The sequence below is a fragment of the Dermacentor variabilis genome, chromosome 11 (genome assembly GCF_050947875.1).
Source record: "Dermacentor variabilis isolate Ectoservices chromosome 11, ASM5094787v1, whole genome shotgun sequence".
Lineage (NCBI taxonomy): Eukaryota > Metazoa > Arthropoda > Arachnida > Ixodida > Ixodidae > Dermacentor > Dermacentor variabilis.
The window spans coordinates 10,192,885-10,208,455 of NC_134578.1; the positions used below are offsets into that span (position 1 = coordinate 10,192,885).

Consider the following 15,571-nt stretch of genomic DNA (forward strand, 5'->3'; position numbering starts at 1 on the left):
AGTTTTTAAAATTCCGTGACTAGCACAATTTACGATGCAGTGTCAGAGAAGTGATAACTTCTCTCTACCCGGACACCAGCAAAATTAATTTAAAAACACACCGTCTTCCCCACAAAGTGTAAGCCATAAATGCACCTCAACCGTACATAAGCTGGACAGGAAGTAATGATGGAAGTGCCGTAGCAGAAAGCGATGGAATAATTCCGACCACCAGGGCTTCCTAAACGTGCACCTAAATATAAGTACACGAACGTTTTTGTATTTCTGCTTCCATGAAAATGCGGCCGACACTGCCGCAAATCGAACCCGCGACCTCGCGCTCTGCAGCAGAACGCCATAGTCACTAAGCCGCCACGGTGGGCCATGTCGCCCGCGTACTTCGTCACCAGAAAAGCGGGTCACTGCCAATAAGTGAACCGGTACGGTTCCGGCAACTTAAAGTACAGGTGAACGGGGCAAGATGTAACCTATAGGTCTGACGAAAACTCGAAAACAATCACACTTTGTTGCTCATATACCGTGGACGTGTTAAGCACAACCATCATCTTCAACAACCGATAGCAGTGTCTGGCCGTGGAGCTACCGGCAGATAAGGCCAGGCTGGTCCAAGAAAGGTCCACCACTGGGAATGGATATGTTGACTTCTCATTTACAGCCGTAATTTGTGGCCATGTCACAGGACGGGAGCCGAAATGTCTTTGGTTTCTTTTAAACTTTTATTTCTCTGGTTGGTATGTTCGTTATTCTGGGCCATAACCAAGCGAGACACCGAATGTTTTATCGAGCGATGCACAGCAAGAACTGCAGTCTCACCTGTGAACCAAAACACAGCAGTGAGAAACGTAAAATATTTTTTTTAAATGGCGGATTAGGAACGCGGGTCACTGAATAACATAAAACACGTGACAAATGGCTAGCTATAGATAAAAAATTACCGACGATTACGTTACTTCCTAATGCGAAATTTGAGCGCAGCAAATAAGCTGTTTCACCTTTTCGATAGATTGAGGCAAAGAAATCGAGCAACACATGTATGCGCTATCACAGAAATTTTTTTTTATTTTTCACACGTATTCCTTTAACAAAGACTCCACTAGGTAAGCTTCTGCTTCGGCGGCACGCACCTCTGGATTCTGACGGCGACGGCGCTGGGCCTCTGCTCTGGCAGCTCGTTTAGCAGCAGCAGCAGCAGCAGCAGACGGAGGACTTCCATCGGTCGTCTCGCTCATGGCTCAGAAAGAACTGGCAGATAATTTCGCAGTGGCGAACGGCAGCGGCAATTTCGGCTCGGGCGGTGCACATATACAGATCCGCCGCCACCGATCTGGCTCTCTGATTGCCACCGCACAGGGCGAACGGCAGCGGCAATTTCGGCTCGGGCGGTGCACATATACAGATCCGCCGCCACCGATCTGGCTCTCTGATAGCCACCGCACAGGGGTTGCATTGGAGGAGGAGCGAAGAAAGGAATTAAGTTCGAGCCGGTGCTTTGACAACCGGAGACTCGCAGGAAGAGGGGGGAGGGGGGCGGCGTGTACACCCAGCGGCAAACGATGGGGGCAGAAGCGCGCGCAGCAAGCGGACAACACGATAAAGGGAGGAGGGAAGAGATAGCAGCGACTGACTGATGCCGCTGACGCCGATAGTGAGTCAACCCCAGCTGCGGAGTTCGTTTCAGGGACAACGCCGCCGATGCCGACACAAACAATACGATACCCTCGCTTCCGCAGCGCTAAGAACCAGGTCTAGCCGTGGGAAGGTGGTCACGTATTCGTCGACGTGCCGGGGCCTACGTGAAATAACCGGCGCGTCGGCAACTGAAGAGCACCCTATCCGCCACACAAGAACAGGGGGGGGGACCCTTTCCTCCTCTTTCTGCATGGCGGCGACGGTGTTCTATGCAGTCACGTTATCTTGACTCTCTAGCGGCGTCAGCGGCATCCAGCGGTATCAGTCGGTCGCTGCTAGCGCTGGGGGGATGAAAGGGGGGCGGAGCTGGTTACGAGGCCGACGACAACGCCGACGACGACGCGAAACCCAGCAACGGACGCCAAAGAGCTGCGCTCTAAAAAGAAAACACGTTTTGCTGTTATCCATCAGTGTATATATGCAGGTTGCGAACGTAGTTCCCGCACCTACTAGGGCGCCCCTCGCGGCGGTGAGCGCGGACCCGGCAGGATACGACCGGCTCGCTTGCGTTCGGAAAGCCTGTCTGTGCACTGTTTCACGCGTAGCTGTTGCCTTTCCTGAGCAATGCCGAAGTGCAACCCGAGCTATTGCCTAGTGGGCTGCAACAGCATGTACAGTCGCGATCAACTTGAAGGTGATCGCGCGAGCATCGACCGGCGGGCCTTCCAAGCAGCATAGCGGCCGATTTCGGAACTGCGAAGATAAAAATTCGCTGCCTTCTTCCCATTTTATGCTCTTCCAGGCTGCAACCGTCACCCCCAAGACTAACTCGCAAGATTTTTGTTTCCCTTTCATGGCAATGTCTATGCGTCGATGTCTCATGCATATCTTGGCTAACAATGGCGCCTCTGTGCAAAAGCTGATAAGGTAATCGAACTGAATTCGCAGGTTGTCTCGTGAAGGGCGACGGGAGTGACAGCTGCTCAGGGAACAGCAAAGGAGAGAGAGGCGAGCTATCTGATGCTTCCCTCTCGACTGACGGCGATGACGTAATGTGGCGATGCTCCTAGTTTCAGTCGCTACTCGAGCGATCACCTTCAAATTGATCGCGACTGTACATCACCTCACGGTGAACAAAGTTTTACAGGTTTCCAAGCCGACCGTATGAAGCAGAACGGCGTCAACACTGGATCGCGCTCGTCCGACGGCATAAGCTGTTTTATGTTCCGGCGTTAGGCCAAGTGCGTTAACGCTGAATTGATTGCTTTTACAGCAATGATGGCAGCAACGGCACACCTGCAGTGCGTGCCAGGATACGCAGCAAACAAAGTAGTTTCTTTCCTCACTGTACCGCAGTAAAGCTGTGGAACTCTTTCCCAATCCTCTCCCTTTCAAACAGTGCTATAGGGCTTGCTGAGAGCTACGAGGATTGGTTGCAGCTGGCTCAGCTGGCATACACCCTTCTGCGCGCAGCATATCAACTAAGGGGCAGTTGAGATCACGAAAATATTTGACGACGAGGCTTATTGGAACCTCCTTTGCAAGCAATGAAAAATCGTAACATAAATGTGTCGAACTTCCAGTAACTTGGGCGAAAATATTTTCCCAGCGTAGTCTAACACAACTAGTAAGTTCGTCACCTTTTTTTGTATTTGGGGAGAGCAACGTAAGAATACCTCGGGTAGGCCTTACGAGTCGTTTGTGCGCCCCAAGTTCTTGGATGAGATGTTTTGGATTCGCATTTGCCGTCCTGTATGTACAGGGAAACTGCCGCAGCGTGCTTGCACTTCCCTGCGATGCCAGCACGGCAATCGCAGCTCCCGGCTAGGATTTGTCTGCTGTCGCCGATCTTCAAGAACCAACGTCATCTATAATTTTATGCGCCCACACCGTAGATAGCGAAAAGACTTACGCTGAGCTTCACGCATCTCGCCGGTGCGTTATTTGCGTTTGCGGAATACACCTAGCAGTCACTTCCAATCAGTGCGAGTTCAACACTTCCCTCACGTCGTAGACGTGCCGCACTTCAAATAGATGACTTCCTTTCTTTAAATTCTTTTCACGAAAAAAGCTGTCAAGATCTTGTAATTCCCGAAACCTGGTTAAAATTAATATCGGCACACTGTTTCGCGCCATCGCTACTGTTGGACAGGGCGCCAAACAAGCAGCGCGAGCTGCTGACGCCGTGAGTAATACTACCGTATTCGCGCAACTATTCGTCAGATGGCGCTAGGGGTCGGAAAGACAGGGCGCCGCCTAGCACTTGCAACGTGCCCATAGGTAAGAGCAAGTCAAATTAACAATTTCGATTAACAGTATAAAATGAAAAATTGACATTCGCACCAGGATTGCTATTCTCCTGAAATTAGCTCAGGTGGCAGACTACCACAGAAAGGCGATGGTCCTGGGGTCGATCCTCGAACCAGGGAGAATTCCCCCCAAGCCGACGCCCCGTGAATTACGAAATATCTACGCTGCAGTTCGCGCGTGAGGCTGGCTAGACCGGCTGGCTGTTAGCGTGTTTCAAGTATTTTATTTATTTATTTTATTTACTTAATATCCTCACCACTGATTAGCACCCCTGCTTATGCCACTGAGCCCATCGTGAAAAAAAATTCACGCAGAAACTTCTTTGGGAGTGGTCTAAGTATGCGTAACCATTGGGCCACTTGCTCATCTCTACAAAGCCCGGTGTCATAATCAATGTGATATAACTTGATCCGACCAGTAAAAACGATAGTGCCACGGTGACACGAACTGGTGCGGACGGCGGTGCCAGGTGCGCTGATGACGTTCTGATTATTATAAGCCGTTAGCGCATTATCCATCCGCGTCGAACCGCTATGAACAGTGACCAAACGTACACCAGCGGCGGCTGCGAATGGCACGGCCGCGCATACCATATCTCGAATGCTATCTGCGATGCCGACAGATTGGCGACTGCTGATAGCTTCGCGCTCTGTGTTATCGATGCTCACTTAGCATTGAAGACGCGCGGGTACTTATATTGAAAAGGATCTTTGAAAGGTGCATAGTGCGGTGTGTGCTGAGAGCTCTCTAATCGCTGCGTTCTCGCCGCTATCGTGAAAGCGATCGTCTTACGGGACGGACGGACAATTTTTCTCGTTCGGCAAGCATAGAAATTCTTACGCATTTAAAATTCGTACTCTCTTCAAATGCGAAGCTTTTCGTCTGAGAAGCTCGTTCGGATTTCTCTTGCAGTTTCGTGCCGTACTCAAGGGTGAATGTCAATTTTTCTCTTTCATCGAACTTCAGCCATATGGGGGCTAACGAAGAATTTATTTTCCAATTAACAGCCCAATAACAGTGCGGCCATACAGAAATTGGATTGGAGAAACTTTATGCCTGCAGTTGGGCGCTCGCGCGCCCCGACGAGGGCCTACGTCATCCTCGAAGTTGCCGTTACTCGGCGCGGGTCTCGCTCGCCGTTGCTGGCTTTGCTGGGTCCGTGCCTTTCGAGCGCCTCGAGGACCTGCTGGACGGCCCAGAGCTGATCGTCTCGGTCGTAGCTCTTCACGGCTGCCTCGAGCCGCGGTGGGAGCGTTCTTGATTTAGCGTCTTCTGGATATTTAATGCAGTTCCACAAGATGTGCGTGTAGTCTGCGGTCTCCCTCCGGCAGACTCTGCACATATCTGTCGGATATGTCTCGGGGTACATGCGATTCATCAGTTTCGGGCTCGGTAGCGATCCGGTGTGGAGCTGTCTCAGTACTACCTCCTCCGCTCGACTCTGTCTCAGGTGCGGGGGTGGGAGAGTCCTGCGAGCCAGGCGGTAGGCTTTCGTGATTTCATTGTAATCCGTCATGCGGTCCTTGGTTCCGAACCACGTCGGACGGTCTGTCGCCGGGGCGCGGTTGGTTAGCGCTCCCGCCGCTGCGTGTGCCGTCTCATTATGGTTCTCATTGCGTTCCGACGCGTCGTCCGCGTGCGCCGGGAACCACTTGAGTCGTACTTTTCGTTCTTCTAGTTTTACCGCTCGCAGTACGCGCTCAGCCTCCCTGCAGATTTGCCCTTTGGCGAAGTTTCGCACCGCCTGTCTTGAGTCACTCAGCACCGTGTGGCAGTCTGCGTCGGCGATGACCAGGGCGATGGCTACCTCCTCCGCTTGTTCCGCTCCGGCGCTTCTCACGCTCGCTGCCGTCCTCGTGGCGCCGGTTGACGCCTCTATGACGACCGCTGCGAAGGCGTTCCGGTGGTATTCGGCCGCGTCCACGTACCGCGCGTGTTCGTCGTTGGCATGCTGGTCGATGAGAGCCTTGGCCCTCGCCGCTCTTCTTCTTTTGTTGAACTCGGGATTCATGTTCTTCGGTATGGGGTCGATTCTGGTCTGGCGTCGGACCTCTTCGGGGACGGGGAGCTTCATCTCCACCTCGTTCGAGCGTCTAATTCCCAGATCGTCCAGTATCTTCCTCCCGGCTTTGGTCATGGACAGCCGCTCCAGTTGAGAGGTCCGTTGCGCTTCGGCTATTTCTTCGAGCGTATTGTGCAGCCCGAGTTGTAAAAAGCGGGTCGTGCTTGTGGACTCGAACAGGCCCAGCGCCGTCTTGTACGCTGTTCTGATGAGCACGTTGATTTTGTTTCGTTCGTGTTGCAGCCATCTGTGGTAGGCTGCAACGTACGCGACGTGGCTGATGATGAAGGATTGGACGAGCCTAATTAGGCTCTCCTCTCTCATGCCAGCCTTTCGGGAGGTGACTCGTTAGAGGAGTCGAATCGCGTTGGCTGCTTTTGCCTTGAGACAGATGATGGTTTCGCCGTTTCTTCCGTGCTTTTCGATGACCATGCCTAGGAACTTAATTTTGCCGACCTCTGGGATCACGTTGCCGGATTTGGTGACGATTCTGATTTTTTTCGTTTTCGCGCTGTCTGGTCTTGCCTCTGCTGTTTTTGGTAGGTGGGAGTATGAGAAGCTCCGATCTGCTCCGCGAACATCTAAGTCCGGTGCCTTCCAGCTGGTCTTCTGTTGCGTCGACGGCGGCTTGCAGCGCGCCCTCGATGTGGGCGTCGCTGCCACCGGTCACCCATATCGTGATATCGTCCGTGTAGATGGTGTGCCTGACGTCTTCGATGTGCCCGAGCTTTTCGGCCACTCCGATCATTACCAGGTTGAACAGCATCGGCGAAATGACCGATCCCTGCGGTGTGCCGGTGCTCCCGAGCTTCTTCTCTTGCGTTTGTAGGTCGCCTGCTCGTAGCTCGACGGTCCTGTCCGTGAGGAAGTCCTTGATGTAGTTGTAGGATCTTTCTCCAATGTTGAGCTTGGAGACTTGGGACAGAATCGCCGAGTGTTTCACCTTATCAAAGGCGCTCTGCAGGTCGAGCCCTAGGATTGCTTTGTTGTCGCGGGCGCTGCCGCCATCATCGATGATTTGGTGTTTGAGCTGCAGCATCGCGTCCTGCGTGCTGAGGTGCTGTCTGAAGCCGATCAAAGTGGCCGGGTACAGCATTTCTCGTTCCAGGTAGTCTTGCCACCTGTTGAGCAGGACGTGCTCCAGCCCCTTGCCCACGCAGGACGTGAGCGAGATGGGCCGGAGGTTATCCGTGTCCGGCGGCTTCCCCTGCTTGGGGATCAGGATGGTCTTGGCTGTCTTCCACAGCTTTGGCAGCGCGCCCGCTCTCCAGCACTTGTAGTATTTTGCGAGCTTTTCAATCGAGCCGTCATCGAGGTTCTTGAGCGCCTTGTTCGTGACGAGGTCCGGGCCGGCTGCCGACCGGCTGTTGAGGTCGTGCAGGGCCGCGCGTACCTCCTCGACGTCGATGTCACGATCGAGCTTTGCGTTAGGCAGGCCACTGCACGGCGCGTGTTGTTCGGTAGGTGTAGTCGGCAGGTATTTGTCGTTAATGCACCTGGTGACTTCGTCGGCGCCGTGTGCTGAGACCGCCCAATGTATGAGCCTGGCGAGTCTGTCCCTTTGGTGCGACTTGGTCTTGGTTTCGTCGAGAAGGTGCCGCAGTAGGTTCCACGTCTTCCCGCTATGCATCTGCCCGTCTGCCGCGTTGTAGATCTAGTTCCACTGTTACTTGCAGAGAGAGCGGCAGTGATCCTAGATCGCTCGGTTCAGCTCCGCCACCTTCTTTCTCAGTCTGCGGTTCAGCCGTTGTTTCTTCCAGCGATTGAGTATCGACTGTCTGGCCTCGATGAGATGCGCAAGCCGGCTGTCTACTTTGTCGATCTCCGCGCCCGTTTCAATCTCTTTGGTCGCGTCGCGTACGCTCTTGGTGATTTCGGCCGTCCACGAGTCGATGTTTTCGATCTCGTCTTCACCGTCGCTCTTCTGGCTTCTGGCGTCTCGAAAGGCATCCCAGTCTATCCATCTGTGTGTTCCTTTAAAATGGCACGCCGAAGATAACAGTTGGTCTCGCAGGCGCTAAAATAAAATCGACAAGGCTCTCCAAACTACGAACCGCGGTAGCCTGCCGACAGGCCCGCGGGCGGTGGCAACCCATCCTTGCTGCAAATTGTCCGCTGCGCCTTCGCCTAAAAGCGGGGCGTCCCGACAAGACCTTGTGTTATGGCAGTGAATAGCCGACCGCTTCAAGAAAGCTATTTGCTTTAATAAAGGAAGGTGAGCTTGACGACATATATTTGCTGCATCGAGGATAATTGGGCAGCGTTTATTTTTTCACTGCATGTGTCATGCTGGAGTAACGAGCTGTTAACGAGCACACTTCTATAGCGGTAGCATCCCAAAGCTGCGGCATCCCGAAGATATTTGACGACTAAGATGACGTCGGCTCATTAATTTTTGTTGGAACTAGTGAACGCGAGCACGGGCCAAAAAGCCAGCGAAATCTATTCACTGTAAAATAACAGAACTTACTGGAAAAATGAACATGCTTACTCATGAAGGAGCAGGATGATGCATAAACTGCCTCGATAACGTAACGGAAACGCCTGACCATGCAAACTACAGAGCCCAAGGTTGAAGCACATGGGTCACATGAAGCACAAATGTGCCTGATTGTCCCCGCTTTGCTTTCTTTTAGTTGGTTATCCTGTAGTGACACTTTTTTTAATCCGACACATGGTGAGACGCTTTGCAAGACACACTCGAATGGGCGAACGAGTCTTAGCAGCGATTATTCATTTAAAGCATGTACGAAGCAAAAAAAAAAATGCAGACTTCAGTGACTCCGCCGGTCCTGAAATAGGGCAGCGGCCCCTTGTCTCCTGTCTTCGCTTGTTTTTCTTGCTTCCTTCAGTCATATTGAGTTGCGCTATCCCAATGAAACGCCATAGAATACCAATTCCCTCAAACTGCCATTCTTGTGAGCACTTAGTTATAGCTCACTTTCGCCAGACCACCCTCATTTCCGTCATTTTCATTTTGTAATTTTTTATTCCTATGCAAACTAAACAACTTGAACGTTTACTTGGCCGAGTACTTTTTTCATCACGGGCGCAATACGAAGCTCTGGAATCAGTAGAACGCAAAATCGCCTTCAAAGCTACTTTTTTTTCGCAGGCATCGGCTTCCTAGGTGGCTTGTGCACCGACTTCTACGTAGCCCTTGGTGAAGACAGCGCTGGTCTCTACACCGGAATGCATACGATGACGCACGAGGCGGCCCACCTGTAAGAGGCAACAACATGCACTTCTAGGCTATTTCACACATACCGTATAAACCGGAATATAGGTCAGCCAGGAATATAAGTGGCCCCTGACCTGGACTTGACCCGACGACTCAGAATATGCTAAAGGACGCTATATACATGGGCGAGGGGCGACTTTGACTGTTTTATTATGGAAAAAAAAACATCTAGAACCTATCTTTATGTTTATACGCTATATTGCTTGAGCTGCTAACCAATTCGCTTGAAGAATTACGGAGCGCCCCCGGCTCCTTCTTCTTTTAGTACGCATGTTCGAGCTTCGAGTCGCCTGGCGCTTGAGCACGCAAAGCCTGCCACTGAAGTTACCGAGCAAAGTGTATTTAAGGAAAAGCTATTCGATCTGAGCTGCACAAGCAGTGCAGAGTCAGAAAAGAGCTATACACGAAACTGCAGAGCTCTCGCAAGTAACAATCATGACAGCCGGTGTGTGTATTTCATGTTTTTTATTACTATTGCTACTCGTTTGACAGTGTTTAACGAACAAAGCAAGATTGTGGCTATAAGAGACACAAGAGGCCTCCGGATTAATTCTGACCTCCATGGGGTTGTTTGTCGTGCACCTAAGTACCTGAGAATGATATTGGATTTCGCCCGCATCGCAATCCGGCCTCTGTGGCCGGCAATCGAACCCGTCACCTCGTGTACTTGTTGCAGGAGCAGAACGTCATATAGTACATTCATCGAACGCAGCTGTGCGCGTACGCGTGCATGCTATGCCGCAACCGAGCTACCTACGCATATATTGTTTTAACGTAACGTGGTGCAGGAACGAGATGACGAAGCAATTAACTGAATGAAGTGAAAAAGCCTATTTGGCGAACGTGTCCACAAAACGACTAAAACTACGGCGATGATCGAGATAAGAACGGTAGCTGTTGTCGAAATAGAACTGAAGTGGAACTCAGACAGCCGGCAGTTTATATACGACGTAGAAGTTTCTCGGTGAGCGCCGCAAAGCACAGTGAACGATCGTGAAAGAGCTGGAGAAGTCCGATGCAGGAAAAATACTTGCAGGTTTAGCAAGCGCACACCTTAGACAGGGGGCAAGACAGGCACTGTATAGGACAAGCGCTATAAATCTCGCAGCTATAAAGTCCATTCGAAGCATACGGCGCACTCCAGGAGGACTGTCTGTTGGGCTACAGTTGGTCTTGCATTCTGACTGAGATAGCTTATTAGAACGACTGTTTATTTACAGGCCACCTATCGATATGTGTACAATTTGGTGCGCATGCGCACGGATACATCATTGATGCACGAACTTTACGTCTCGGTTTTTTCCCCTGTGAAGCGGTGGCGTATCGGTGCGCATGCGCATGAATAGTCTACATATCGATGGACAGCCTGTAAATTAATTAACTTAATGTACAGTTAGTCGCGCCAGTCCTTGTCTGTTCTGTTCTTTTTGTGTCCGCACCTTCATTACTTTGCGTTAAGCTGTATATGCCTTAGCTATAATACGACATACATACGATATATGTTTACCGCACGCTCCAAAATTAACTTTAGTTGAGAGTGAGTGCTTTTCTTGTGTATACTTCATTGTTCTATCTAAGGTGCGCGCTTCTTAATCCTGCAAGTTTGAAACCAGTAGCCTAGCAACACGCCCTATAGGAAAAAAGTGATTTAGGTCTTGCCACTCCCCCCGAAGTCGCGACCACGTGAATGTTCACAGGTGCGCTGCTGGTGGGCCTCCATGCTGCAGCGCCCCCGCTGTCGCTGCAGTCGGCGGCTGTATACCGCACCGCGGCGAAAGCAACATAGCGGTATGTGCTCCGTTCTCCATTCTCCTACGCGGACTAACAGCGAGGATCGCGTGACCGAATTCTCCGCAATCGCCGCCTTCAGATTATCAATCGACTCGCGCGCGTGCGAGAAAACCGTCAGGCCGTACCGTGTGTGCCGCAGCGTGACCTCCTTGATGTTCTTGGCGGCCGGGTCGATGTTTGTCTTCAGCAGTCTCAGGACGTCCCTCGCCGGTGTCGTCATCGGTGCCGTGGGCGTCAAGAAGGCGACGTGCTCGAACATGGGCGCCGTCCGCGCGCCCCCGCCACACGCCGCCACGGCCGGTCCGACGCCGCTCGCTCCCGCCGCGGCGTAGCTCACGGCACCCGCGGCCGCGGCCGGAACCGCAGGGCCCGAGCCGGGAGCCGCCAAGGTCGCGCCAGGATCGCGTCCCGTACTCGCGGGACCGGGCGCCAAGACGATAGAACCCTCCAGGCGTCCCTCGGCGACTATGGCCCGCCGCTGCAGCGCCGCGGTCTCCCGGCGCGCCTCGACCAACTCGCCGCGCAGGGCGATGGCCGCGCCCCGCCCCGTCGCCGCGTCGGCCCGCAGGTCCGAGCACAGGGCCATGATCTCGTACATCCTTGTTGCTATAAAGTTCCTCGCGGCAACGGGCACTTTATTGGCCGCGTTGGAACAGAACTGGTAAATTTCGCCCTCGATCTCGCAGAGGCGCGCCTAGGCCCGCCCGCCGAGGTCCCCCGCGAGCGCGGGGGCCGCCACCGCACTCGCCTGGGAGACCGAGGACAACACCTCTTCGTCGTCGCCCGTCGCAGCCGGCTCGATCCGGTCCGTTGCCTCCTCCTGCAACGCAATTGCCGCGAGGATGTCGTCGCCGGCATCGGAAAAATCCGACCTCGGCGACGCACCCGCGCTAGCAGTCTTTGTCGGGGACGGCGAGACCCTGTGGTCTCTGCGGATGTTTGGCATGGCCGGCTCAGGGGGTATGAGCCATGGCCATCTTGGCCCAGCTGGCTGGTCGAGAAGGAAATGCTCAATAAATGAAAATAAAGCCCTTTGGCGCCCTGTTTTCGCGTCGAATGAGTGCCCTGTACGTTTAAAAGCAACCCCCAACTAAAATTTGGAACGATCGAATAGAAATACCGGATTTTTCTTGAAAAATCGAGGAGCCCGATGCAGCCGGCCAGCCAAGCACTTGCACGCTCGTGCAAGTGGTGCCTCCATCCACTCCAGGCTCTTCTTGCTATTCCCGGTATCAAAAGGAAAACGGAGATGTCAACTTTCGCCCTCAAACAAACCGTGCTTTCAGTGCTACATGAACAGCACAGAGGACGCATCCACGTTTACACAGACGGTTCTGTATCCTCTAATAGTTCAGCTGGAGCAGTGGTGATTCCCGCAGAGTGCGTCACCCTCAAGTTCAAGACATCTCACATTACGTCATCGACGGCTGCAGAACTCGCAGCTATCCGCGCTGCTCTGGAGTTTATTGTTCACAAATCATCACATTCATGGTCCATCTTATGTGACTCAAAGGCAGCTCTTCATTGTCTGATGTCCCCTTTCAACCATGGACCAAATGAGCAACTAGTCGCAGACATCCGACTGCTCCACCATCACGCAATCAACAAGGGACACAACATCATCTACCAGTGGATACCGGGTCACTGTGGAATTTCAGGAAATGACAGTGCGGATGACGCTGCCCGGTCGGCTCATGATGGTGCCCAGATTATATCCATACCGCTGTCAAGAGCAGATGCAGCCACAAGTCTTCGCTCCCTCGCCCGCGAGCTTACGCAGAATCTGTGGAACACCAGTGATTTCACGAACGCACGTCTCCACAAATTGGATCCACGTCTGCAACTCCGCCTACCACCAGGGTTGCCACGAGCGGAAGCAACACTTCTGTGCCGCCTGTGGCTCGGCGTGGCATTCACGAACTCCTATTCATTCCGCATTGGAATGGCCGACAGCCCTACTTGTGACACCTGCGGCTGCGAGGAGACGATTCAACACCTCCTATGTGACTGTCCCCGTTACGCAGTGCGAAGAAAAGTGCTCGTGACCGCTCTCGCAAAACTGGACAATCGCCCCTTTACAGAGGAAAAAGCTCTAGGACATTGGTCCAGATGGGCTTTGGCACTCAAGGCCTTAAGGGCTTTGTTGAATTTCTTAAGTACATGCGAATTGTGCGACCGCCTTTGAACGTTGTAGCGCGTAGTTTCGCGTTACTGTGTGAATTTTCTCTAATTTTTTCCATTTTTTCCCCTCTTCTTCTTTCTCCTTTTATTCCCTTTACCCCAGCACAGGGCAGCCAGCCGGTACTTACACTGGCTAACCTCCCTGTCTTTCCTCTCCTTTGTCTCCTCCTCCTTCGGTGATGTTTGAAGCTGTTTCATCTGCCTTTTGTGTTTCCGCAATTGCATTTCACGGCTTAAAATTTATCTTCTAGTCGCTTTCGAGATTGTGGTGGGCGCCGAGCACATGCAAGTCAAGCTTATTTATGACAATGTCTTTCTTAGCGAGTTGCCCCCTTTTTCCGTACCGGTAATCTGGGTACTTTGACTTTGTATTTATTTTTTTATTTCTATTTATAAATACTGCAATGCCCAAAGGGGATTTCGACCGGGTGGTTACGAAAGTTAGAAGATATAACAGATTGGCAAGGTTACAACAAAAATAAAAAATGCGATTGAAAGAAAAAACAAGAAAACAATATTAAAGGCCAATCTTTGGCTAATCTTCACGGGCCATGCAATCCCAAATACAGCGCAATCTAAAAATATGGGCCGATTCCAAGGGTAGTGTAGTCTGAAAAAAGAAAAAAGCTCAATCTCAAAGGTAGTGCAACTTAAGAATGTGGCTCAATCGAAAAGATAAGGTAGTGAAACCAATTTAAGCAGTCCAACCCTCCTCCTACTCCCCTCATGCGAGAGGTGACGCGATATAGTGCCGGGTGCCGTCCGTGACTCCGTCCCACTCTCAACCTAAACTCGCTCAGGAAGACATTGTTTTTAATCGATTTCAACGCGAGGTTGAATGACCGTCGAACAATTCCTTCTTTTCCTTTCTTTTTCTCTTCTTTTTCTGGAATTCTGCTTTGCGGTTTGGCGCCGTGGGCGTTCGCGACCGAAGCTTCAGTGATAATGCGAGCTCAGTCTACGGACGGTTATCACCACTTATGCGCTTAGTGGCTGCGATGCGCTCATTGTTGTTTCAGCAAATCTGAAAAGGCCAGTTGGGCTCAAAAGCGGACTCTTCGTGACTCTGGGCAAGAAACTAGGCAAAAGAAAGTCCGGAGATGACTCAGCGCATTTTAATGTAATTCCGAAATATTCACCAAGCAAGAACCGTTGGGAACGTCCACGTTCCAGAAGCTATGAAACTCCTAGTGGATGATAGCCTTAACAGGTCAGCAGTCGAGACAAGCAAGAGGCGTTTAGGGTATTGGCGGGAAAATAGTAGGAAATTCGCAGAGATCGATAAAGCCGGGGCCGCTACAGGCATAGACAACTGTACAATATGGGACAGATAGAGAGGCAGAGTGAAAGCTCTTTATTGATAATGCAGATTGCTAAGCCAGCGTACTTTTGCCTACAAGATACTCTGCAGGAAATGGAACGAAGCAGAAGAAAGGCCCTTGAAGGAGGTGAGCAGACGAAAAGGGAAAAAAAATGCAGAGCGTGTGATGTTATCAGTAGTAGAGTAACTGTCCGATGCGATTAATGTAGATGGCAAATACAACAGAAAATGAAATCCCAGTCTTGATTAGACGATCTATGTGAGTCATGGTTTAGACAGCAAACCAAATGAGTTAATATATAAAAACAAGACGCCCAAGGCCTTGCGCTGTTTCGATGGGCAAGGCCAGAGAGCAAGCATCCGCGCCAATGTCAATGGGCCTTGGTCGAGCTTTTCCATATTCATTTTATAACGATTTCGCTCGTCTCTGTAAGCTGGGCACTCGAGCAAGATGCACTCTAACGTAGCAGTTCTGCGGAAACCCGCAAAGTGGAGAGAAGTAATTCATCATCATCATCATCATCAGCCTGGTTACGCCCACTGCAGGGCAAAGGCCTCTCCCATACTTCTCCAACAACCCCGGTCATGTGCTAATTGTGGCCATGCCGTCCCTGCAAACTTCTTAATCTCATCCGCCCACCTGACTTTCTGCCGCCCCCTGCTACGCTTCCCTTCCCTTGGGATCCAGTCCGTAACCCTTAATGACCATCGGTTATCTTCCCTCCTCATTACATGTCCTGCCCATGCCCATTTCTTTTTCTTGATTTCAACTAAGATGTCATTAACTCGCGTTTGTTCCCTCACCCAATCTGCTCTTTTCTTATCCCTTAACGTTACACCTATCATTCTTCTTTCCATAGCTCGTTGTGTCGTCCTCAATTTGAGTAGAACCCTTTTAGTAAGCCTCCAGGTTTCTGCCCCGTAGGTGAGTACTGGTAAGACACAGCTATTATATACTTTTCTCTTGAGGGATAATGGCAACCTGCTGTTCATGATTTGGGAATGCCTGCCAAACGCACCCCAGCCCATTCTTATT

General features: G+C 51.6%; 1 protein-coding gene across 1 annotated transcript in view; it reads left to right on the forward strand.

Annotated features, from left to right (window-relative positions):
- The window catches only part of LOC142563172 (venom metalloproteinase BumaMPs1-like), a 62,386-nt gene that overhangs the window by 24,424 nt on the left and 22,391 nt on the right, over nt 1-15,571 (forward strand). Inside the window, exon 9 of the mRNA XM_075673723.1 lies at nt 9,117-9,225. Coding sequence (XP_075529838.1) covers nt 9,117-9,225 — 109 coding nt within the window. The remainder of the gene's footprint in view (nt 1-9,116; nt 9,226-15,571) is intronic.